This window comes from Abrus precatorius, unplaced genomic scaffold (assembly GCF_003935025.1).
Source record: "Abrus precatorius isolate BTA unplaced genomic scaffold, Abrus_2018 Scaffold8, whole genome shotgun sequence".
In the NCBI taxonomy this organism is placed as follows: Eukaryota; Viridiplantae; Streptophyta; class Magnoliopsida; order Fabales; family Fabaceae; genus Abrus; species Abrus precatorius.
The window spans coordinates 23116762-23142060 of NW_020874428.1; the positions used below are offsets into that span (position 1 = coordinate 23116762).

General features: G+C 30.6%; 3 protein-coding genes across 6 annotated transcripts; 1 reads left to right on the plus strand and 2 right to left on the minus strand.

Annotated features, from left to right (window-relative positions):
- The first annotated feature begins 4365 nt into the window (after positions 1-4365).
- On the plus strand, positions 4366-12895 carry LOC113846171 (pumilio homolog 2-like). Of its 3 annotated transcripts, XM_027474140.1 has the most exons (10): positions 4585-5519; positions 6387-7903; positions 7988-8129; positions 8300-8407; positions 9704-9916; positions 10024-10134; positions 10757-10951; positions 11821-11995; positions 12176-12210; positions 12457-12825. In XM_027474140.1, the coding sequence occupies exons 1-9, from the start codon at positions 4956-4958 to the stop codon at positions 12181-12183; spliced, it is 3033 nt and encodes a 1010-aa protein (XP_027329941.1). In that variant the 5' UTR covers positions 4585-4955; the 3' UTR covers positions 12184-12210; positions 12457-12825. The 3 variants fall into 3 exon arrangements, with proteins under 3 accessions (XP_027329940.1, XP_027329941.1, XP_027329939.1); XM_027474139.1 differs by lacking the exon at positions 12176-12210 and having other exon boundaries at positions 4366-5519; positions 6390-7903; positions 12457-12895; XM_027474138.1 differs by lacking the exon at positions 12176-12210 and having other exon boundaries at positions 12457-12870.
- A 1143-nt stretch (positions 12896-14038) lies between these two features.
- Positions 14039-16068, minus strand: LOC113848041 (protein RADIALIS-like 3). 2 transcript variants are annotated; one of them, XM_027477402.1, is made up of 3 exons: positions 15945-16055; positions 15619-15910; positions 14304-14403 (listed from the first exon to the last, which is right to left on the minus strand). In XM_027477402.1, the coding sequence occupies exons 2-3, from the start codon at positions 15886-15888 to the stop codon at positions 14386-14388; spliced, it is 288 nt and encodes a 95-aa protein (XP_027333203.1). In that variant the 5' UTR covers positions 15889-15910; positions 15945-16055; the 3' UTR covers positions 14304-14385. The 2 variants fall into 2 exon arrangements, with proteins under 2 accessions (XP_027333202.1, XP_027333203.1); XM_027477401.1 differs by having other exon boundaries at positions 14039-14403; positions 15619-16068.
- A 6422-nt stretch (positions 16069-22490) lies between these two features.
- On the minus strand, positions 22491-23717 carry LOC113874470 (thaumatin-like protein). The gene is made up of 2 exons (XM_027512694.1): positions 23657-23717; positions 22491-23167 (listed from the first exon to the last, which is right to left on the minus strand). Exons 1-2 carry the CDS (start codon positions 23715-23717, stop codon positions 22491-22493), a joined length of 738 nt encoding a protein of 245 aa, XP_027368495.1.
- Between the last annotated feature and the right edge of the window lie 1582 nt (positions 23718-25299).

A 25299-nucleotide genomic window follows, 5' to 3' on the forward strand; every position in this document is an offset into this window, starting at 1 on the left:
TAAAGCTTTGCATAAAAAAGAAAATTCAAAAGTTTGCCACTGTGCCGTGCTGGAGAATGTGGTTCAGACCCTATTGTTATTAATTAAGCTCATGCCAAATTTACAATAAGGCTTAAGCAAGAAAGTATAATTAAGCTGGCACGTGATACTCTATGGATTTAATGGATATTTAAACAAAGCAACTTCAGAATCTGATACTGTTTTGTTATGTTACCTTTAAAAAATCATTAAACAGTGTTATCCACTGCGTGCATCTAATGAAGACATGAAACAGACACCGACACGACACACGGTTGCACAAGTACCACGATTAAGATAGGAGGAGACTCACAAAGGATAGGGATCCAGCAATCCTATTATATATCAGCTTCAAATATATATTTTAATTTTATTGTTCTTACGAATTAATATTTGTATTTAAAAATATGGTTTATAATTCTTATATAGATAATTTTTTTCACGTTTTAATATCTGTTATTTTAATAAAAAAGTATTATTTATTAAGTTATTCTTGTTAAATTACATCATTTTTTTAATGATGTTACAACTTAAAGAAATTATAAATAAATATCACACACACACGTGTATATATATATATATATAAATATATAATTCACATTTAATTATAATCTTATTACTTAACTTTATGCTGATGCTGCTGGCGTAGTTTTCTTTAGAAGTAAGCTAGTCAACTCTCTCTGCATATACATACATACAGAGAGAGAGAGAAGTATACGAGGCTTGAGGTTCTTCCATTATTATAAATGCAAAGCTTCCTCGAGTTTTGGGTTAATTGTATCATTACGTTGATGTTGATTGCAAAGGGCTACTCTTATCGAAATCCAGTTTATCTGAGGGTTAATTGAGTAAGTATCTTCTTAATTTAAGGGTTCAATGTGTTATTCAAGTAAAATCATATAAATTGTGTTGCATTATACATATATATTTCTATTGATCCTTAATTTTTATAATTTTTTAAATTATAAATAAAACCTTTGTTTTTTATTTAATTCCTTCTCCAACTTAAGTTAGAGTCAAATTATTAATAATAAATAATATATTTTATTTAGCTTGAATATTAGTTATTCATTAATCTTGTAGTTATAATTCATTGTTCTAAATATAAAATTATAATACTTTTTAATTTAATAAAAAACACTAAAAATAATTTTTTGTAAAAGTATATACAATATTTCAGTATTGGTATAGAAACAGTAATAACAACACAATACTAATAATTTTAAGAAAAAAAATTAAGTGAAAGACTAAATAGAAGAAAACTAATCCATTAGTTATATAAAATTTAATTACAATACATTGACTATATAAATATTTTTTTATATTTTCATTTAATTCTATATTATTATATTATATTTCAAACAATTAATAATAATATTCTAGGTTTACAGCGCATCAAATCAAATTCATATATAATACATGTTTATAATGAAATTATTTATTATTGTTTTTTGAATCTTAACAATTTATTATGTTATAATGTTTTGAAAAAATAATAATAACTAAAATAATCAATAAATCAATTAATTTTTTTTATAGTTCCCTTTTTAATTTTCATAAATATTTTTAACCATACGAGAGAAAGCGATAAAAGAGGCAAATTTTAATTAATTGTTTTTTACGGAGGTTAAAAAAATAATAAAATAAGGTTATATTAATAAAAAATTAAAATATATTTGATTGGTAGGTGAAGAATTGTATTTTTTTTAAAAATTAATTTTTATTTTATTTTATCTAGAATATATGTATTTTTAATTTAAGATAATTTTTATTTATATTTTAAGTGATAAAATTATTTTTTTGAGTATTTAATATAGTTATATTTATTAAAATTCTAATATAAAATTATAAATTAAAATAAAATATTTTCATTATATATATATATATATATATATATATATATATAATCTCTTGATGTCGATGTGTATGTAAATTATAGATAGTTTTTATTTAATTAAATTTTTATTAATTTTTATAGAGAATTTTGAAATGTCTTTTATTTAGTTAAATAAAATAATATAAGCATGAGTATATTATTATTAATAATTCTTTTATTATTATAAATATACTTAAAAAATATAACAAAAGATACAATAATTATAAAAGCTTATAATTTTAAATTTTTACTATAACTTAAACCTATTAAGATAATATAAAAAAACAATGTAGTTAATAACTATATAATTGATTTATTATGATTAAGATATTAAAATATAAACGGTAAAAGATACTTTAATTTGAGCTGAAAAAATATTGATTAATTAAAGAAAATCTATATAAATTTATTTATAGAAATTAAAAAAAAACACATATTATAAAATAATGATAGTAATAAATTTATAAATATTATACTAACGCAAATTCTTTTAATAATAAACTCACTTATGTTCGATTTAGGTCAAGTTCAAATTAAACTGAATAAAAAAAAGTTTTAAAATATAATATTTTAATAATTATAATAACAATTTAAAACATTTGATAAAATTAGTAGATAATTGTATTATTGTGATTAAAATAAATAAAATAAAATATAGATTACAACTATATCTTCGATTTGAATAGAAAAAAAAATCCCATACTAGTTTAAAATAAAATATAAAAATATAAATTATAAAAAAAACCATTAAATATAATCAACGGTATAAAAATATTACATTTTCTTAAAATGATAATAAATTTCTTTTAAAGATTTATGCTTAGTCTTTTTTATTTTACGTAAAAAATGTTGGAATTTTTTTTAATAATATTATAAAATTTAAAAATATAAAGAGAAATTGCAAATAATGAATTTCATTTAAAATATAATTTAAATATACAGATAGTGAAAAATTTGTATCCTATCACTTAAATTCAAATTGTTATATTAATAAAAACATTTAATTTTTATAATCGTTAATATGATAATCATATTTATAATATATTTTAATTGGTTCATGAATCGCATTGTTAATATATTCAAATTAAATTCATAAATAATAATATAACACACATTTAAATTTTATTAATTATATAAAAGCGATATCATTATCCACTCGAACAGAATTATTTATCGTAAAGAATATTCATTGATTGAAATGAAATATTGCTAATTAAGGAAGTAAAAACAGTGGAAGATAAAACTAAATCCTTCGTTCTTTTTTCAACCAGAGGAATCCATATCCATGTTAAGCAATGGTTATGGTGGTACTTACTTCTTGTACCTCAGACTCTGAGCTTGAAGCTCAAATGCTGCTGCTAATTCTGCAACAATTGGCGTCGCCCAGAATTCTCCATGTTGTTGTCCCTTTTAAGGTTAAGGCCATGCTTGAATTGTTAATTTAATAACTACAATATGCATGAATAAAAGTAATAACATGATCTTATACAAAAACTTTATAGTATTATTTCAAAGTTTCATGATAAAACAAAAAACAAATTCTATTTGTATTGTTTCAAAATATACAAAACGATGAAATATCTTTATTCAAGTGGTTTTATTAAAACAAAACGACATTTCATTCTATTCCCCAGTTTATTTCTTTTTATTAATCAATCTAAAACAACCTTACCTTCATCAACTTCTGTCTACTTGAAAAAAAGAAACTGTGTTTTTTTTATTCATTTTATTGTCTCATGTTATGAATTGTGATATTTTATTCGTTGGTTTTAAAAATAGTAAATATGTATTTTAAAAACTACATGATCAAAACTATATATAGGAATTGTTTAAATCTCACAATTTTTTTTATTAATACTTGATTTTTACCAGGGACATTAATTAGACAATATAATCTGATTTTCAGGCCCATTTAAGTAAGTAATTCGCAACGAAAAATATTAGACGAGTTTAAATAATTATTAGTAGTAAAAAATTTCTTTTAATGTAAAAATATTTTTTTAATAAAAATTACTGTTTTTAAATGTTTAAAATTAAATTTAAAAAGTTAAAATTGACAAAATTGATAATTAAATTTGACAAAATACAAAAACAATGTATACAAAATATATATAGATATAAAGTGAAATGTATACAAAATATATATAGATATAAAGTGAAGCATCACGCAATTAAATTTTGTAAACATAACCAAAGAAAAATTATTTGAACCTCACAACATCTCCCTTCAAGAAGGAACCAAAGAAAAATCTCCATCCAAATGCACGAACACGGTGCAGCAATTCATTCCAAATAAGGCAAAAACCATGCATTTTTATTTATGGACATTTCATGCCTCCATCCAAAGCAATAACAAAACAACCTTAATCTCTTACACACACACACACACCCCACAAAACAACTTTAGACATGCGACCAGCCCAACAATTATAGCAGAACGCACAAAAGCAAAGTGTCAAAAACCTTTTAACACCGAATATTGAATAAGATTCAATTAGATTTGTTGTTTTTTTATTCTCCCATCCTCCAAGCACAAACGCCAGTGCTTTAATACAAACATAATAAAAACCCTAAGCTGAGTGTAACAACAACAAATCTTGGAACACTCAATCTGCACCGTCAATGCTTGATCCAACGGTCAATAAGAGAGGAAAGCTCGTACTTATCACTCTTCACCATCTTCACACTCGCAGACTCGCCACTGTTTCTGTTTCTCTCCTAACATGGACCAACACATTCTTCATCCTCCACGTTCTTCTACTTCTTAACTATTAACTCCGATCCTCATTTCAATTTCGACCCATCAAACCAATCGCCATACCCATCAATAAAGTTTCAGCTTTTTCTCACTTCAACTTTCAGAACTCGCGTTACTGATTATTCCCGAAACCCCAACAAAAAAATTGAATCTTTTTTGTTTGTTGGTTAAGATTCGAAACTGTTCACAGTGGAATCGCTTTAAACTCGTTCTGTGCTCAAAGTTTCAGTCTTTGTGAGTGTTTGGTTGCGTTGTTGTTTTCGGTTTTGAGTGGGTAGAGTGAAGCTTTTGCGTTTTTATCTAATGGTGAGTGATAGCTACTCGAAGATGATGTCTGATGTGGCGATTCGATCGATGTTGAAGAAGGGTGATTATGGCGAGGATTTGGGGGTTCAGAGAGAGAGAGAACTCGCGAGGTTGCGAAGTGGATCAGCGCCTCCCACCGTGGAGGGGTCGTTAACGGCGGTTGGAGGGTTGTTTGAGGCTTCTCCGGCGGTGGGTGCCGGGGGGTTTGGCGGTGGAAGGGGTTTTGGGAGTGAGGAGGAGCTTCGGGCTGATCCGGCTTATGCGAATTATTACTATTCGAATGTGAATCTGAACCCGCGGTTGCCGCCTCCGACGGGGTCGAAGGAGGATTGGCGGTTTGGCCGGCGGTTGAGGGGTGGTTCTAAGGTGGGTGGAATTGGAGATGGTGATAGCTCTTTGTTTTCTGTGCAGCCTGCTGGGTTTGATGGGAAGGAGGAGGAGAGTGGTGTTAAGCACAGTAAGGGCGGTGCTGCCGCGGAATGGGGTGGTGATGACGGGTTGATCGGCTTGCCGGCATTGGGTCTTGGGAGTAGGCAGAGGAGTATTGCAGAACTGTTTCAGGTGGGAGTTGTGGTAGTTCTTTTAACTTGGTGTTTGTAATTGTAATTCTTTTTGTATGTGTGTTTGTGTAGTTATTTTATTTGTTTTTGTTATTTTGAGCTTCTTTTATGTTTATATGTTTGTTCTTTGCTTTATTTCTGTTCTTTTTGGTGATTAATGGTTTGTTACTTTAATTGAAGAGTCGGTTGTAAGGTATGGCCGTGTGTGAGAGAGTTGTTCTTATAAGATGGAAAGCAATGCACAACACTGTATTTGTGTATATCAATTTTAAATTTTCGTGTTCGTGTATTGTATTGTACCCGAATCTGCGCAAAATAGCATAACTGTATAGTACATTCATCAGCATTGTTTGAACGCCGCGTGCAGGTATTCTTTTTGGATTAAGCTGAGACACAATTGGGCCACAATGAGGGTCTGTAGAATGCAGATTGATTAATTTCGGGATGTTGGTTTCTTTTATTTTCTGTTTTTGACTAGAATCTGTCTCTTAGATGGTGCTGTTGACTTGTCTATGCTGACTAGGCACGAGTTCTAGTGGATTTTTGAGTCACTCAACTTTTCTTGCATATTGTTTGTTTCGCATTTATTATTCGAATTGCCATTTGGCTGACTGGTTTTCACTTTCTAATTGGAGCTCAATTTGAAGAATTTGCAGAATAAATGTGGATAAGGTTTTTTTTGGGTTTTAGGTTTAAAACATCATCTTTACTAATTAATTCTGCAATGAATGTTTGGTGATATTATATTTTTGGTGATCATGAGAAGGAAATTTTGATTTTCAAGAAGTGATGCGTCAAACATTTCTTCTCATTTTATCATTTAGTCAGTGGCATAGTTTCTGATGGTTTGATTGTTGTGTCTCCAAAGCAGGATGAGATAAATGGTGCATCAGCTGCCTCTAAGCACCCTCATAATTTGCCTGGCAGTAATGTATTTGATGATATTGCAGAAAAATCAGAAACACATTTTGCTTATGTGCATCAAGAATTGGATGCCCTGCGGTCTGGCAGAAATAAGCAGGGCATATCTGCTGCCCAGAATTTTGTTGGTTCAGGGCCTCAAACTTATGCTTCAGCTTTGGGAACCTCCCTGTCAAGAAGTAGCACCCCTGACTCTCAACTTCTACCTAGGGCTTCTAGTCCTTGCCTTCCACCCATTGGCGATGGCAGGTCCAGTTCTGCAGATAGACGAAGTTCCAATGGTCAAAACTCACTTAATTCTGTCTCATCTAATTTAAATGAGCCTACAGATCTGGCATCTGCTTTGGCTAGTATGAATCTGTCATCAAATGATAAAATAGACGATGAGAAACATTCCCTGTCACCAAGCCACAATGGATCAGATTATGCTCATAGTGTTAAACAGCACCCCTACTTAAACAAGCCTGAGACCTTGCCTTTTCAGCGTCATTCTGCTGCCCAACCCCATTTGAAAGTGAATAAAAGCAGTGGTTTTGGATTGGATCTGAATAACTCATCAGGATATGCAAACGAACAGCTTGAACCTCATAAAGCTGGTGGAATTTCCGTCAACTCACATTTAAAAGGACCTTCTACACCAACTTTCACTAACAGGGGTAGTTCACCTGCTCGCTATCAGAATGTTGACGATATCTCATACCCTAACTATGGCATGACTGGGTATACTGTTAATCCATCATCACCATCGATGATGGCAAGCCAGCTTGGGAGTGGTAATTTGCCTCCTTTCTTTGAAAATGCTGCTGCTGCATCTGCGCTAGGATTGAATGCTATGGACTCTAGAGCCCTGGGAAGGGGTGCAACCTTAGGACCTTTGTTGGCTGCATCAGAATTACAAAATCCAAGCAGGCTGGGAAATCATGCTGCAGGTGGCACTCATCAGCTGCCCTTGATGGACCCTTTGTATCTTCAGTATTTGAGATCAGGGGAAGTTGCTGCTGCTGCACAGATTGCTGCCCTTAATGAATCGGCAATGAATAGGGAATGCACAAATAATTCATTCACAGATTTACTTGGCCTCCAGAAAGCTTATGTTGAGTCTTTAATTGCCCCCCAAAAATCACACTTAACTTCTCCATACCATGGTAAATCAGCTACCTTGAACCATAATTCTTATGGAAATCCATCATATGGTCTGGGCATATCATATCCAGGCAGCCCCTTGGCTGGTTCCCTTTTCCCAAACTCTATCTATGGACCAGGTAGTCCTATAAGCCAAAGTGAACGGAATATGCATTTGTCTGGGATGAGGAATGGGGTTGGGGGTTTCATGGGAGCTTGGCATTCAGATACTGTTGGTAGCTTGGATGACAATTTTGCATCTACCTTGCTTGACGAATTCAAAAGTAACAAGACCAAATGTTTCGAACTTTCAGAAATTGCTGGCCATGTTGTTGAGTTCAGGTGCATACTGGTGATCACGCTATGTTTTGCTTCTTGACTTCTAATATTTAGCTAACCCATATTTTTGTATTCTTCGCTAAACAGTGCTGACCAGTATGGAAGCCGATTTATCCAACAGAAACTTGAGACGGCCTCGATGGAAGAGAAAAACATGGTTTTCCATGAAATCATGCCACAAGCACTTTCTCTAATGACTGATGTCTTCGGTAATTATGTGATTCAGAAGGTAATTTTGATCATTTCTTAGTATTTATGCTATGAATAAAATCTCATTACATTTTCTCCTTGAACTTGTATAGTATAGTGTTTTTGTTAATTGTTATGTTCAAGTCGGTATCATATTCACTTTATAAAGCAAATTCAATACATGCCTAACTTATTGCGGTTCATGTTTAGTTTTTTGAGCATGGAACAGGAGCCCAAATAAGAGAATTGGCTGATCAGCTTACTGGTCATGTGCTGACCCTAAGTCTTCAAATGTATGGCTGCCGAGTCATTCAGAAGGTCTGCTCATCAATTTATCTACCTTCTGACTGTTTCCTTAATTAAATGCCCTACTGTTTTGTATGTTCTACAAATTCTGCAGTTGATTCTAATGGATTGTGGTTTGTTACGAAGTAGTCAATCACACTTTTGAGGCCTCTAGTGACTACAGCTTAGGCAAGTGTTGCATTTTGCCATTGAAGTGATAGTGACTGTTGCAGCCTCTACAATGAACAGGGGAAAAACCTCCACCCTCTTGTTTGCTCTTGCCTAGAGGGTTTTCCAATCAACCCTACCCTTTTCCCAGCCAAGCCTGCTCTTTTTGTTGCCAAGTCCTGCCATAGGCTTGTGGCTTGGTTTCAACAGCAGCTTCTTGAAGAAGCCTTCTCCCTTTTGTGCTTACTATTCATTTCTGTTTCCTTAATAATTTCAAGTCATTTGTTAGTGATTCCTTTAACTATTTCCCTTTGCGGTAGATCTATTTTAGAAACAAGAAGTCATCACTGTCCTTTTCTTTTGGCTATTGGCATCATTGTCCCACTTTAGCAATAACTGCTATTCCTTTTATTTATTTATTTTGTGCTTCCAAGACTTCTTTTTTTGGTAATCTAAATCGTTCATAACATGAATGGTGATTTTTTTAAAATGAATTGAAACTTCCTTTATTGTTCAATAGTTTATGGTGCAAAATTTTAAAACTATTAGGATTATTAATAGAGTATTATTGATGGATTTCTTAATATTGAGTACTTTTGTTTAGTCATGAACAATTATACTATAATTATTTTTTGTATTGTAACTGCTACCTTTTGTATAGCTGTTGTTTCATGATTTGCTACAATTTTGGGGTTGCTACTTTGGTTTGTATGTCAAAATTTGCTGCATGGTAATGCTTTTCGGTGTTATATTATGTGGAAATGCCAGGAACATGTCATCCCAATGTTACACTAATTGTTACTACTAGAACTGCCATCAAACTGCTCTGTTGTTAATGATATATCATTTTGAATTGTCAAAGCACCCTTGTTGAAATAATCAGAATGGCCTTTTGATCTTATTTGATATAATCATGTATTTTTTTGGATAAACATTTCACATTTTACCAATGGGTGGGGGTGGTTGCTTGGGAGCAATCCAAGTCTTTTATTTAGTGTGTTGCATTTTTCTTGATGTCAGAAAAGATATGGTATCTACTAGTGTTGTTTGACTGATATTTTGACTTTTTATACTGTGAATGTTAAGTGCTGCAGTGTTTTGTATGGGTTGATGGTAAACTCAACAGTTATTCATTTTGTTTTTCTTTTCTTAATTGTCTAGGCTATAGAAGTTGTTGAAATGGATCAGCAGACTAAAATGGTTACCGAGTTGGATGGTCATATAATGCGTTGCGTACGTGATCAAAATGGAAACCATGTCATCCAGAAGTGTATTGAATGTGTACCTGAAGATGCTATCCATTTTATCATTTCAACGTTTTATGACCAAGTTGTGACATTGTCAACTCATCCTTATGGCTGCCGTGTTATACAGGTTACAGATGTATCTTTTGCTTTAGTTTGTGTAAAAATATTGTTCCTGGATTAATAGCTTCAAAGATAGACATTATAGTTCTAAACTGGTTAAGTTTCAATGAGCAGAGAGTCTTGGAGTACTGCCACGATCCCAAAACGCAGCAGATTATGATGGATGAGATTTTGCAGTCTGTCTGTATGTTAGCACAAGACCAATATGGGAATTATGTTGTGCAGGTTTGTTTTAGTTTACTTTGGTTTTTGCATATTATTCAGTTGATTACAACTTGTGATTTTATTTTCTACTTGTTTGCAGCAGTCACATGTTCTTCTGTGTTAATATTATCCGGAACAATATTGACACTTGGTATCAAAAATCAATTTAGTGTAGAAAACATTGAGTGAATTGTGAAATCCTGTTGTTGTAAAAACTCAATGATAGTGTATCCCTTTTCCATGCTGGGATTGTGGAAGTTGTTAATGAAATGCTGGAAGTTTAGTGAGGTTGTCTTTGTGATTTTAATAGCTTAATATTATACAAACTATAGGCAATGCAATTAAGGATTTCCTGGTCAATAATTTATCAATGACATGATTTATTACTCACCCGATGGGAAAGGCCCTGGTGATTGTTCTTGTAATATATAAAATGAAGTGCAAACCTGTGTTTTGATTTTTTTTTTAACTGTTGGCCTTCCAATGTTCTTCTTTATCCTTCATTTTGGCTATCGAGATATTTGTAAGCTAAGGAGATATTCATAATCTTGTTTCCTGCTATGAATTGATGAGTTTTTTTATTGACTCTTTAGATTTAGCTAATTTTCCTTCCATGTCTTTGATTGTTGGTTAAAAATTTCAGCATGTACTGGAGCATGGCAAGCCATATGAACGTTCAGCTATAATCAAAGAATTAACAGGGCAAATTGTGCAGATGAGCCAACAGAAGTTTGCCTCTAATGTTATAGAGAAGTGTCTAACTTTTGGAACACCTACAGAGCGTCAAGTCCTTGTGAATGAGATGCTTGGTTCCACTGATGAAAATGAGCCCCTACAGGTTTGTGCATGAACAATGATCCCCATCAATGAACTGAACCCATTATCTCCTGTCATGTTGCTTTATGCATCATTTAGCCATTTTTTACCAAAAGTAGAGTTTGCAATAGTTTTATGAATATTCTTACCCCTTTTTTCCATTATTTGTCCATGTTATTATTTTATTAAATAATTTTTTCTTAATCAAACTACATGTTACATTTATTTGGATTTCTGAAGCAACACATTTATTTGACGACTTCTGGTTTTTACCGGCTCAGATTGTTCTTATCAACATGCATGTTCTATGAAATTTTTCTTCATGTATATCAGTCAAAAGCAGGCCTTTCTTTATTTTCTACCCTATGAAGGACCCCATTAGTCTCTTAAGCTGAGTTTGAGTTGCTTCATAGCTGCACCCAGTCTAGTCAATGAAAATTTCTTGCTGATTTGAGAGGTCATTTGTACATTTTTCATCCTACACTGAGGGGTATGCAGTGGTGGAGGTTATCTAATTTGCTTATTTTCAAGTGATCCTATGTTTATCTTTTTCCAGTTGGTATTCTATCAGATACTTCATGGTTCTGACCCTAGCATTAGTTTATTTTTATCTTATACTCTGTATGGAGTCTAGTATTACATAATAACTAATGTTGGATGAATGAAAAAAACTAAATATACTATGCGACTGGACAAACAATTAAGAGGATATTTTCTTCTGTTTTGATTATATAACTTTTTTTTGTTAGAAAAAAAATTCAGCTCTTATTTTCAAGAAATTGGTCTGGTTTAAGTTGATATTGTCATTCTTGTTTTAATGTTAATTGACCTTTTGCCATTTTATCACTATTTCAACTTTTCTTATATTTTCTGTATTTTTGTTGGTTTTAGGTTATGATGAAGGATCAATTTGCAAACTATGTTGTACAGAAAGTGCTGGAAACCTGTGATGACCAACAACTTGAGCTAATCCTTAATCGAATAAAGGTTCACCTGAATGCCTTGAAGAAGTATACCTATGGGAAGCACATTGTTGCCCGTGTAGAGAAATTGGTTGCTGCTGGGGGTATTTCCAATCTCATAAACTTTCATTTTTGCTCACATATGACATATATACTATTCTATGTTTGGAAGTTACAAAACTTGCGTGCGTATATAGCAATCTCTCTTTGAAGAAAATGTTTCTTTCCATTCAACTGTGAGGTTTGATGATTTTCTCGAACAATCGTTTTATTCAATAAACCAGGATCATGAAGTAGGGTGATCTATTCATGATATCTGGTAATGTTTTGCGATTCATTAGTTGTTCTCAGTACGGTAATGCCAGATGAATAATTTTCACTTTTTATTCCATGCTAAAAGGATGTCCAAAATAGACTTCCAGGTGCCCCACATGTGTATAAATATTTTGTTGGAAAAGTCATGAATTGACATGAAGTGAATTTGCATGCAGTTTTAATATTTCTTTGGATGTTATTTGATTATGTGTATTTAACTTAGTAAAATATTGTGTTTTGTTTTGTGCAGAGAGGAGGATTAGTGTTCTTACTCTGAATCCTGCACAGATGGTATAGAAAATGTACAGCTAACTGAGGATAATACAAGCACCTGCTCTTTTTTCTTTTAATATCTGGTAATGCTAATGGCCCTGTCTGTATTCAGGTAGACAGAAGCTGATTGGAAGTAATAAATTGTTAGTTGTACTTGAAATTGTACATTTGTTAGTGTGAGGATATACCTAGAATCAGTTTAGCTCAGGCATAGGCTCAGGCTTGGTTGGTAAATGATGCCTGATGCTCATGCGGCAGAGATATATTTATGAGCCATCTAGTTTTAATGTTGTAAAGGGAGTTCTTGACTGTACAAATTTTACTAGGTTATCAGAGTCCTTGTACTCCGGATCCACATATGTTTTTGATGTATGAGGCTTTACTTTCTGCTCTATCTTAAGCTTTCTTTTTTCATCCTAACATTTTTTCCTCTTGCTTGAAAAATACTGATGCTTTTTCCTTCTTGAGCTATAATAATAATTATTGAAACCTTAGTGAAGAGAGTAGATGACATAATTGTGAAAATAGGCAGAGGGAGACTTGGAAAAATTTCAAACAATTTAAAAAATTGACAGATTTAATAATAAGCAATATTTTAAAAAATTTAGTTTTGATCAAGTTCATAAGATAAGACTTGGTTGTTGATTAGGGTGTTAGTTAATATTTGCCTTGTTGCATAATCAATGATCCAGGTATTGTATTCAGTAGTCATACAATGGCTGGCGTGCCCCAGTTGCTACAAATCTTCATTGTTAGCTGAAATTTGCTCAACAACAATAAGATTCTAACGAGAATGTGAATGATTACGGAGGAAAATTCAAAACATGTCTTTTCTATTTTTTTTATTACATCATCTATCACTTTTGTTTCATCCCTTTCATCCCATACTCATTTGACACTTCAAAATAAGGTGCCAAAGTATCATTTTTACTCTTCAAGGACAAAATAGTTTTATCTATAACAATAACCAACCCTTTCTTTTTCATTAGGTATGGTCAACTATACAAGTTAAACGATGCTATTGTATTCTGTTGTGAATCATGACTGTAAACAAGTATTTGACTTGTACGTGTTTGAATTGAATTATTTTAGTTGGTTATTTATTAAAAAGTGTTAAAGATACTATTCAATCTTATTTGGTAACTTCTGAAAAATCAGCTTATAATGTTTGTTTTTCCTTCAAAGGAAACAACTTATTGCAGATAAGCATAATTATGGAGTTTATGATTGAAAGTTGTTGGCTTATTTTCTAGTTAACTTTTATTTTCTCATTTTATCCTTAATAATTAATTATTTTAAACACACAACTATTACATATAATTTCATATATATACATATATATATATACATATATATATATATATATATATATATATATATATATATATATAGTGATTTTAACCCCTCAAAAATTTTTTTTTTATACAATCTAAGCATAATACATCAAAACATAAAACCTTTTTCTTGTATAATCAACTATCACAATATTTGACTATTGAAATAATCTACTTTTCCAACTAATCTAAACTCGCTAAATCATCTTTAATGATTTTGTTTAAGGTTTCAATTATTGGCGCAAGTTTTCATCATTGATATAAATGAGCAGTCTTGACAACTTGTTTATCAAAAAACAAAATATATCAACATGAATTAATTAATCTTAAGCATATAACATTGCTGCTACTTCAAAGCTTCCAAAACTTGCTCCTTTTTTTGAAGGTAACGAATGTTAGCTTTGGGAGAGAAATGCAAGGCAGAAGAGAGAAGTAAATTGGTAAAAGTTTGATGGACATAATGGAATTAGATGGACAAGGAAAGTAGGAGAGTGTTTAGTCTTGCATTTATGTGTTGTTCCGACCGCAAGTGGCTAAAGAGACACGAGTTGGTTCAGCCACTTCAATGCTGATTAAGGTATTTGAGAGGCCTGCGGATCAAGCAACATCCTGTTAAAGAACAAAGCTATAACAAAAAATAACAATGCATTATCCCTGGTTCATTCAAGAGAAAATATATCTATTCACTAGGAATCTAGGATATTTATTTTTCTTCATTTTTAGTTGTATGTTTTCTTAATAATTATAAACATATTATTTTATTTTCGTCACATTTTGTTTTTGTTTTTGCCTTTTCTGTTTAAAAACTTTGAAAATAGTAAATAGTGAAAATATAATATTTTTTTTAATTATTGTTAGCACTAATTCTTCAAGCATAAATATCAAGTGTTCCTATAACAATCTTGAGCATCTCTCTCTCTCTCTCTCTCTCTCTCTCTCTCTATATATATATATATATATATATATATATATCTTTTTTTCTATAATAAAATTTCAATTTTCTCATAATTTAATATAATCCATGATTTGGTGCGCATGACTAAATTACCGAAAAAGATTCCAGAGGGTTCAGAATCAAAATAAATTATTTAGACATTATTTGTCACGATATGATCTCGAAAAGTTAGATATTTTCTTATTTGTTTTTTCATTTTAATATTTTTAAAACGTCCCTTATAAAATGTTATCGTTTTAACCTTTCTTTTATTTTTTTTCATTAATTACTTTACTCTCACCGCAAATCTCAAACTTCTTCTTTTGCTTTTATATCTTGATGATCTAACATTTTATTAAAAAAAAAGTGAAATGTATTTTATGAGGGATTTTTGTGTATGTATATATATATATCATCACTTTAGGAATGTAAGATCATAAAAATTTGAAAACTCCACATTTTTCAACAATTCATGCCGTAATCTTTTAATTGACACTTGCCAAGAGAGTTTCGTATCTATCTTTGAGATGCTCAAGTTTTTTATGTTGCATCTACACTAAAATATAAGTATACGGCATGTCTAATAACTAGCTTTTCTAAAAATTTAACAAGAAATTGATTTTTTTTTCTCCTCTAATCTCTTAGCTGTTAAACGATGGGCTACGTCAATAGCCACCCTTTCATAAAAGCAGAATAACGAACTTGTGACTCCCAAATTAACATGTATAAATAAATCAATGAAAGATCAAAAGGAAAAGGGTCCATAAACCTTGCATGCATGAGGGGGAAAATAAAATAAAATAAAATAAAATAGTAAGAGAAAAGGTAGGTAGAAATTTATTTGTAAAGCGAAATCCATTTGAATATTTACCTCTTTTGTCCATGAATCATTATTATGTGTGGAATTATAGCTGGGAATTGGAACATGTCCAGATTCTATATGCTTAAGGTCCTCCAAAAGGATTTCATAGTGTCTCTTCACTTCTTCAGCTGATTTATCACCAACTACTTTGGCTATGTTTTTCCATCGATCTGGTGTGTCTTTGTCATACAAAGCAAGTGCTCTTTCGAATTGCTTGTTCTGAATGCGTGTCCAAGAAGAAGATTTTTCTTTGTTATTGGTGTGGGAGTTTGAAGCCATGAGTTGGCTGAATCAAGGTGTGCTTGCTTATTGTAGAAATAATAATATTAATGGAAGGTTGTGTTTGCATGCAATTTAGAATTAGAGGGTAAAAAGAGGAGCTGAAAACAGAAAAAGGAATAAGGGAAAATGGGGTTCTATTTTCATGAATAAATGGTTGCTAGAGGGAATGGTATATGCAAGAGATTTAGGAGAGTGATTTGTTTATAAAAGGTGAAAGGGTGGTCATGGTGGATCATGCCTAGATGTGACCCTTAAATGTATAGTGGGACAAGATGCAGCCAGAGTCTTGTGATACACTTACACTTTAAAGACATTATTTCAGAAATAAACCTCCTCAAGCACATAATTTCCCTTCCAAGAGATTATAAATGTGCGTTTTTGTAGTAAAGGCAACTTGTTTATTTGTGAAACATAGCTCGATCTTATAGTATTTATTTAATAAATTTATATTACATTAAATTTTATATTTAAATTTAACTATGTGATTTATTAAAATAAATTTAAAAAATTAATTTATTTTATAAACTCAAATACAATTCTTTAATTTTTTTAATTGCCTCCTAACTTGGTAATAAAAATAATTAAGAATACAAATTTTGATGGTTGCACAATTATAAACTTGAATCGTTCTATAGAGCTATAAGCATTTTCCCTCATTGACTATTTAAAGAAAATAACAGCATAATTTATCGATTTTTTTTCCTGCTTATACAGATGTAGGGTAAAGGATATAAATCACATGCTTTCGATTTTCTTTTGTGGCCTTTTTTGAAAGCTTTTATGTTTTAATTATAACTAATAGTCTATTTTACTTAATTATAGGTTCAAGCAATATAATCTTCTTGCCACAATAATCTTACAGCAAGTGCACGATTACTTGACTGTTGAACATTGAAGAGGCTCATTAAAATAAAGTTAATTTCAACAGCAGGAATCCGATAATACACGCACGATACTGAAAAATGAGTGGGGCCAGATTAGGTGAAGGATAATGATATTTATAATTTTTTTTAATAACGGATTTTATAATTTAGGAGAAAAAAATATAAAAGGAAAAAAATAAAATTGTTGGATAAGATGAATAATATGACAGATAGATACTAAAATATATATGAAAAATAGTGTTAATTATAATTTTTGTGTTTTACAAATACATAAATAGCCGCCATGAAGAGGGTTCCAACCTAACAATTGACGGTGGTCTGCGGGGGCATGAATCACAACAGAGTGTTTCACGATCAGTGTTGTGGAACGTTGTCTTAACGTATAAATCAACATTTCCAATTCCATGTTCAATGCAGTGTTTAGTGAGATGAGGAGTGAAAACAGAGAATATAGGATTGTATTTAGCTGCCATAGGTTATATTCAATGCATGTATAACTTGCATAACAAATTTAAATTCTCATTTTTCAAAATTAAGAAACATTTGTACCCATTTTTATATATGTCATTGTTTTTTATTTTTTGCGTGACATGTTTTAATTTTTATATTAAATTTAAATTATTATTTGTTCATTTAAAAAATTATTTCATTTAATTTTTTAATTTTATTAATAATTGGCCTTTTAGACTATTTAAATAAAATAAAATTATTAAAAACACATTTATTAATATATTATACATAATATTATATAAATTATTAGATATCCAGGGTTTAATATCTTAATTTTTTTCCAAATAATCTAATTTAAAATTTTATTTTAATATCTTATTACCAATGATATAATTTTTGTCAACTAAATTACTTTTAATTTATATTTATAATTTTATCTTTATCTTAAAAATATTTTTGTAATTTAAATATCTGATAATTTATATATATATATATATATATATATATAATCGGATACACATTAAAAATAAATATAAATACGAAAATATATCCCTCAACTTTATTTGAAAATATCTCGTGTAGAAATTCATTATGCTATTTTATGGTGAAACGTTTTTCTCTCAAAACCACACGACTTTGGTATGTGACTTGGCGTGCTTGAGGTTCCTCCATTAAACTCAGTAATTGTTTCGTTTAAAGTTGAATAAAATTAAAATAAATGTACAAATTAATTTAAAATATATATTTTTATTGAAGTATGTGTTGTATAAAATGATATAAGAATTAATTTCTTACCTGAAAAATAAATAAGTCCTTAAAATTATTTAGACTCAAATAAAATTAATTTTAGTATAATTAATGTTAAATTATTAAACTTAATGTATATTTAAAATAATTTTTATTATAAATTTATATTGAAATATGTATTTTTTTTTAAAATGCGAGAAATAGTTTTTTACTATCAAAACAAATATGGACAACAACTTAGAGATTTTTTATATATAAAATTTAAAAATATTATATATCAAAATATAAAATTTTAAAGAAAATTATGAAAATATAAGAAAAATTTTCGTTAATAAAATTAGTTAATTTTAAAAATCATCATTAAATATTTTTAAATTCTTAATTTTATTTAAATAGTCATTTTAAATTTTTATATTTTAATATATATTATTTTAAAATATCATATTGATAAAAATGCCTCAACTTAAAACGTATTTGGTTTTCGATAAACTAGAACCTGACGTGTATCTGATCCCATATAATTGGTTTTTTTTTTCTCTGCTTTTTCCTTGCAGTGTGTACAGTGACTGCAACGCTTACTCCTTCGTAGCTACATGGATCCGGGTTGGGGTGATGGGTCGGATTTTTAGAGCCCTTAAATATTATATACGAGTTCAGTTTAAATTTTTTTTATAAATATTTATAAGAATAAAAATTATATAATAAAATAGATTGATTTTTTTATATATATTAAAATTAAAATTAACTATATTTTTTAAAATTCTTTCATTTGATTTTTAAAAAAAATTTAAAATATAAATTATTTTAAAGAAGTTTGGTCGAATTTGGTGACTGTGAATAAAAACAATGGATGTCCTTCACTATTCTGCTACGGCCCAGAGGAGCAGAAAGAGGTCATATCTATTTCAACATCATTGACACACAACACAATGGGACAAAAGAAACAACAGTAATTTTATTTATGGGTTAATTCACCTAGCGTGGCATACAAAGTTAACAACTACCAAAATACCAAAATATCTTAATATCTTAATTCATTTAAGCCAAAGTCCATTAGCTACTAATACCTTAACGACGGAATTTATATCATACAACAATTATACAACTCTTCTAAACACACACAATAACAGAATTGTTCTGCTAATGAAAAAAAAATATGATTTTTTTACGGCCCTTAATCTTCAATCTCAGAGGATCCTTACTAGTTGCCATTACTGTTAATTGATGTCTACATGACGTTTTCTTTTGCAGAATGATGTGGTGATACTGATCACCTACGTACTTGAGTTGGCTGTGATTGAGGAAATGGGAAGAGGGAAAGGAAGGGAAAGGACCAACTGGGTAATAATGCAATGCAGGTTAATTACTTTATGACTTTAGAGATTTTCATATCTTTGAAATTAATTCTTAAGATCTTGTTTTGAACCACATAATTAGAAATGCTTCTAGCTGCCTACCTGTTTATATGCCTCTGTCTCTTTCCCTTTCTCTGCTCACTTTGTTTGCAGCTCATTGCAGTCTGTCCACTAATTGATGGGCGAACTGAACTATTAAATATTTATAAAAATTAATCTAAACTATATATTTTAGTATTAAAAGTACAAAAACATTCTCTATGTATATTTTAATATAAATTTATAATTAAGATTAATTTAATAAATACTTATTTTAATTATATTTAACCAATTCTGTTTCAATTTCCTATTATAGAAATATGTCCTTTAGTAAGCTTAATTTGACTTGATCTGGTTCCTGTGTAACTTATAGTTTTTTATTTTTTATATGATGCTTCCTTTTAATACATTAGGTTTTTAAATGTCATGCCTTAAATTCTTTTTAATTCACCATATTTTTCGTATCTATGTTATATATGATCCATGTCATATTCTTGCTTTCGGTATTCTTAATTCATATTTTCAGGGAGAAAATGTCTTATGGTGTTGGCACTTTTCTGGGAATAAGTAAAGATTGGTTGTCATTTTATTTGTACATTTGATATGAAAGCTACCAAACAGGGAAGAATGGATATGATGCTGACAAAGAGAGGCAACGTGACCAAGTCTAGACATGCCCTATTTAATTGTTTTGCGGAATAAGCACTTTCATATTAACTAACATATTAATGCTTCTGCATTGTTGGCAAACTGTTCAGAAACGTATCCCAGATTGCGTGTCAAATGCAAATGCCGTGAAACTAAGGTAGCCATATTTCGTTTGCTTCAGTGTTCTCACCGCCCTTCATGACATTTAATGGAAACTTGTAAAAAGACTTGAGCCAAATGTACCAGGATATTGGGTCAGGCTAGAAATTAAGAGTGAAGAGACTGCTCCAATATCCCAACGTTAGCTAAATGTGGGGTTAGTTACAAAACCATGCCAGTATTCTTAATGATAAGAAAAGGAAGTTAGTGGTTATGCAAATGTATAGCCATTAGGAAGTATTATATATATGGACTTCTCATTCATTTTCCCTTTCAGAAAAAGTTTATCGTAGCCCAGTGGTCCTTCCTCATATGTTGGAGTGGCATCATAAAAGTTAAGATGTTGGATAACAATTGTGGGCGTGCAAGGAATTCCAACACACTATGTTGTGCAATTAGGGCCCATGTCCTTGCTGCCTCTGGTTTTCCAAGTGCCCCAGAAATCGACCACACATGGAATTTTTTTGCAATAGCTTCAATATCCAAATACAAGTTGGACATCGATGCTTTAACGTTTTAAGAGAGATAACAAATTATAGGCCTAAAACTAAGCACTAAAAATTTCCATGTGATTTATAAAGTATCTATCTGTGGCTTGAATTAGCCTTGAAGCAATTTCATAGATAAGATGGGTCACTGTGTCACATATATGATAGTGTGTACGTTCATCCCACTTAAAATTCGATCTGTTATATTTGGCACTTTGGATACTAACGATTCATATGACTTGGACTAATACGCTTAGCATTTGAACATGCTGCAGGGACCTTTTGAACGTTTGTTTGTATTACAAGCTTTTCTTAAATGGTGGATTCCAAAATTCAATGAAATATTAATAAGAGGATATATGATAAATTACAATAATGAAGTTCACTTTATATCTTAGCCAATAGCCACATATCATGAGTTACAGGTATTCTCACTTGTATGATCATTATTTAACTCATTTGCCACCAAGACTACATGTCTACGTGTCTCGCACACTTGGTCTTCCAACACATAAAAACAAAAAACAATTCTTCAATATGTATGCACAAAACCGGCATCAGAGTAGGACCACCACATAGAACTTTCGAGCGTTCCACAATTTGCTGAAATCTGAATGGCACAATGGAAGCAAAAGTAGTCAAGGAAAGTGTAAAAGAACTCAACGTGCTTGCATGTGAGTGCTACTAGGTTGTGTGAATTATTAGAATTCCTTTCGGACACTTTTCATACACATTTTCTACATTTTTAGCTTGCTATTTTGCATGAATAGTTCTAATTCGAATTTTTACTAAATTTCAAAACTACCCAATGAAAAAGTTTTTGATTAAAGTAAATGTACTTCTCAGTATCCCTAATTAGAGACTTGATGGGCAGATTTTTATCACTGACGTGGCTAGAAGCTCTTTGACTTGATCAAGAAGTCCCCAGGACCAAAAAAAATAAAAATTAAGTCCTTAGACCATCTCACATGCTCTCTTTTGTTATTCTCGTGTGTTTCCTGTTACTTTATTTAATTAAATTTTGTTTAAAATATTTTTATTATTAATTTGGTTATAATAAAAAATAATATAAATAAAAAAACACTTAAATAAAATTGACAATAAATGCTTAGAGATAGTAATGGATATGTCAAAAATATTAACAATGTATTTTTTTACACTTTTTTCAACTTTTTTTATGAATGCATGAAGCTTTATGTTGGTCATATAATATCAGAAAGGCCAATGTAAAATTTCATTTTATAACTAAATTATATTTAAAATAGCACAGAAAATGTATCACATTTCTCTTGCGTGGATTGTTTGAAATGGGTCTTTTGGGCCTCATATTAATCTCCTGTGTAACCATCATATGCTAAATTGGGCTTAAAACTAACAAGGCAAATAAGAGAAACTAATGATCGACCAAAAACCATTGAGACAGCTAATGACAATACCATCTCCCAGAGTTTTCACACACCACTACAAAAAATCCCATGTGTAACTTTATCAAACCAAGAGAAATTTCTCCTTTTCTCCTTTATCTCTTTTTAAGGAACGTTGTCTCACATTTCGCAATTTAATATTCTACGTTACTACTTTTGCTTTTAGAACATGGTAAACAAACATTAAACATATACACTGTAATACTCCATAATAAATTCAACTTAAGAGGATCAAATATCTATCTATCGAACAATATAATTGTACAATAATATCCATTTCCAGTCATCAAATTGCCAGAACAAAAAGAAAAGAGAATCACAACAATCAAATTAAATAACATAAAATCAATAAAAATACGGGTCTTCATCACACACTCCTTCCCAATTGAACTGCCAACAGTGCCATCAATTAGGGGGGCAAAATGTGATCACATACCGAGGTGCTTTGCAAGTCTTAAGCCCAGCTGAATCATCATAAGCATAGCTATAAGCCTGAGGGCAAATGGTCTTAAAAAGACGAGCAAAAGCACTTGGCTTACAACTTTTTGGGCTTGAAAACTCCCCAGTGCAACAATATCTATCTGATTTTGCAGCCAAACAAGCACTCTTGCACCCCACAACCTTCCCTTGACTCTTCACAACAAGTGCAGAAGGACAACAAACATTCAAGTTAGCCTCACAAGCTGCAACACCACAACCAACTCCACCTCCTACAGGCTTCATGGACAACGGAATGTTAAACCCATCAACCAAACTAACATCATAGAAATGCAAAGATGATTGAGAGGTTCCAAGTGTCATTTCCACAAGGGTAGCTGGAGGAACTCCACCAATGCCCCCACACTTCAAAAGACCACCACAATCACCTGTTTCACATGACCCTTTACCAGTTTTGGGATCAAAGCAACACCCTAGTCTACCCCAGATTCTCCCTGACCATCCCTCAGGGACTTCTAGCACCACCTCTTCTCCACTGCAAAGGTGAAATCCACCATCTTTTGGAGTTGGGTGCCCTGCACTTCCAAGAATTCCCGGCCACACACTCTCTTTGCAGTTGTTCACCAATATGAGTTGAGTCCCATCTTCAACAATAAACCACAACGCAATGTCACAAGTTAACACTTAACTACTGTAAATAATAATAATAATAATAATAATAAGATTAAGTGTGTGTTATAAACAGAAATTGATAGCATTAGACATGCATGCAGAATCAAAATATCCCAATTTTTAACTCCTATCAATTATTTTTTTAAACGACTAAAAATAATATATATTTTTTTCTCTAGCTTCCCTTAAAATAATTTTTTCTATACTCAATTTAAATTCGATTAAAAAAATCAAATATATACATTTGAATTAACTCTAGTTGATTATTAAAAAAATTTAATTAATTTTTATATTTTTAATATAATAAAAGATCTATTTTTTAATAAATTTTTGTTATTTTTTATATTTAAAATCAGTTCTAAAACCAATCTTTAGAACATATCAAACATGGAATAAAAATTGTACGTTATATATTAGAGGTCATTGGCTTTTGTGGTGAGGGAGTGAAATTGAAAGAGTACCTGTGAGGGAGATGGAGATGAGAATGCAGAGTAAAATGAAGGGGTGGATTGAGGTAGACATTGGAGTTTGAAATGCTGAACCGCTTCTTAATGTTCTTCTTCACTATTTGTGGGAGAGCCTCATGCAAAGAAAGTGTAGTGGGAGAGAGTATGTGAAGAGCAGTTTCCTTTATTTTAGCCATTTCAACTTTGCAGAACGGTGTTGTTTTTAAAAACGGTTTGCTAAAGCAAAGACTATGGCTCTTTGAACGGTTCCCTCCTATTCCTCCTACGCTCAGCCTTTAGTGCTTCTTTTCATTCCTTTATTCTATGTTCCTAACTTTAATTTAATTTCACTATGCATATTGTTAAATGGTATCAACCTCTTTCCTTAAAGGACTTACGACAAGGGGGAAAAAATAATTACCACGTTTTTTATGAATAGAATTAAAGAGCATTTGTAAAATCAAAAGTGAATTCAGAGTTTGCTTTTGTGTATGATATGTGGAGTTTCAAATGTCAAACTAAATGAGAAAAATACTCACTTGTTTGCTGGTTTGATAATTAGGCATACACATCTATTTTTTTTATAAAAGAAATAAATTAAAATGTATATATCTAGAGACAGTTAAAATTAAAATAAGAAATGAAGAAGATTTGATACATTCAAATTATATATAATTCGTTACCTTCTACTACTAATAAACATAATAAATAATAAAAATAAAAAATATTTTCTCAAATTAAACACTCTAAGATTGATAAATAATAAAAGACATGCATCATAAGGAAAATATAACCCAAAACAGTTATTGAGATCCCTAACAAATGATATGTAACTAAGAGCAACTGTTATCAGTAGCATTTTAAGTTGTTTTTAAATTCGGCTATTGTAATTTCACAGTTAACAAATGAGTGTGAAGTGGATTGGGAGAAGAGAAAGAAAAAAAGAAAAAAAGATGTTATAAAAAAAAGTATAAAAAAGGAGAAAATAAAAATAAGTGTAAAAATCATAATTAAATTATAAACACCCATTCCTTGTTCAGTATAACCAGCAACAGTCTTACACGAGTCTCCAAGTAAATTAGGTTTAATTATTAATATAAATCATGGTACTTTAAACTTTTTTTTTTTATTCAGAATCAATTCTACAAAATCATTTTAATCAATTTGCCCAAAATCAATATACTCTCAAAATACTCTTTTCTATTTTTTTACTCGTTGTTGCATTAAAATGTAATAAATATTTTTTTGATAAAATAATTTTACTTAATATTAGTTAAAATTAAAATTAAAAACTTTGACAAAACAATAAAAGATAGCACGTAAATGTTGAAGTGCGGCCCCCACAATCAAATGGATATGTAGTTTATTTGTCATAAAATATAATTTTGATTTGAAACTACATATAATTGTGGATAATAATTTAAAAAAAAAAATAATGCAATTATGTCTTTATAGATTTGAATTTAAACTCGTTAATTAAGTTAGAATAATTTCTAGAATTTATGTACATGCGCGCGGTGATAAAAACTGTAAAATAATTAAAATTTGTAAAATTAATGAGTAAAAAATTAGAAATGCTTAAATTTCAGTAACATGGCATAAATTAAAAAAATATATATATCATCTGTATGAGGAGAAATTGTAAATTATTGGAGTGA

Coding starts and splice junctions, on each gene's coding strand:
- LOC113846171 (XM_027474138.1), top strand. CDS start 4,956: ATGGTGAGTGATAGCTACTCGAAGATGATGTCTGATGTGGCGATTCGA. Junction 8,130..8,299: donor GTAATTATGTGATTCAGAAG/GTAATTTTGATC, acceptor GTTCATGTTTAG/TTTTTTGAGCATGGAACAGG. Junction 10,952..11,820: donor ATGAAAATGAGCCCCTACAG/GTTTGTGCATGA, acceptor TGTTGGTTTTAG/GTTATGATGAAGGATCAATT.
- LOC113848041 (XM_027477401.1), bottom strand. CDS start 15,888: ATGGCTTCAAACTCCCACACCAATAACAAAGAAAAATCTTCTTCTTGG.
- LOC113874470 (XM_027512694.1), bottom strand. CDS start 23,717: ATGTCTACCTCAATCCACCCCTTCATTTTACTCTGCATTCTCATCTCC. Junction 23,168..23,656: donor CATCTCCATCTCCCTCACAG/GTACTCTTTCAA, acceptor TTATTGTTGAAG/ATGGGACTCAACTCATATTG.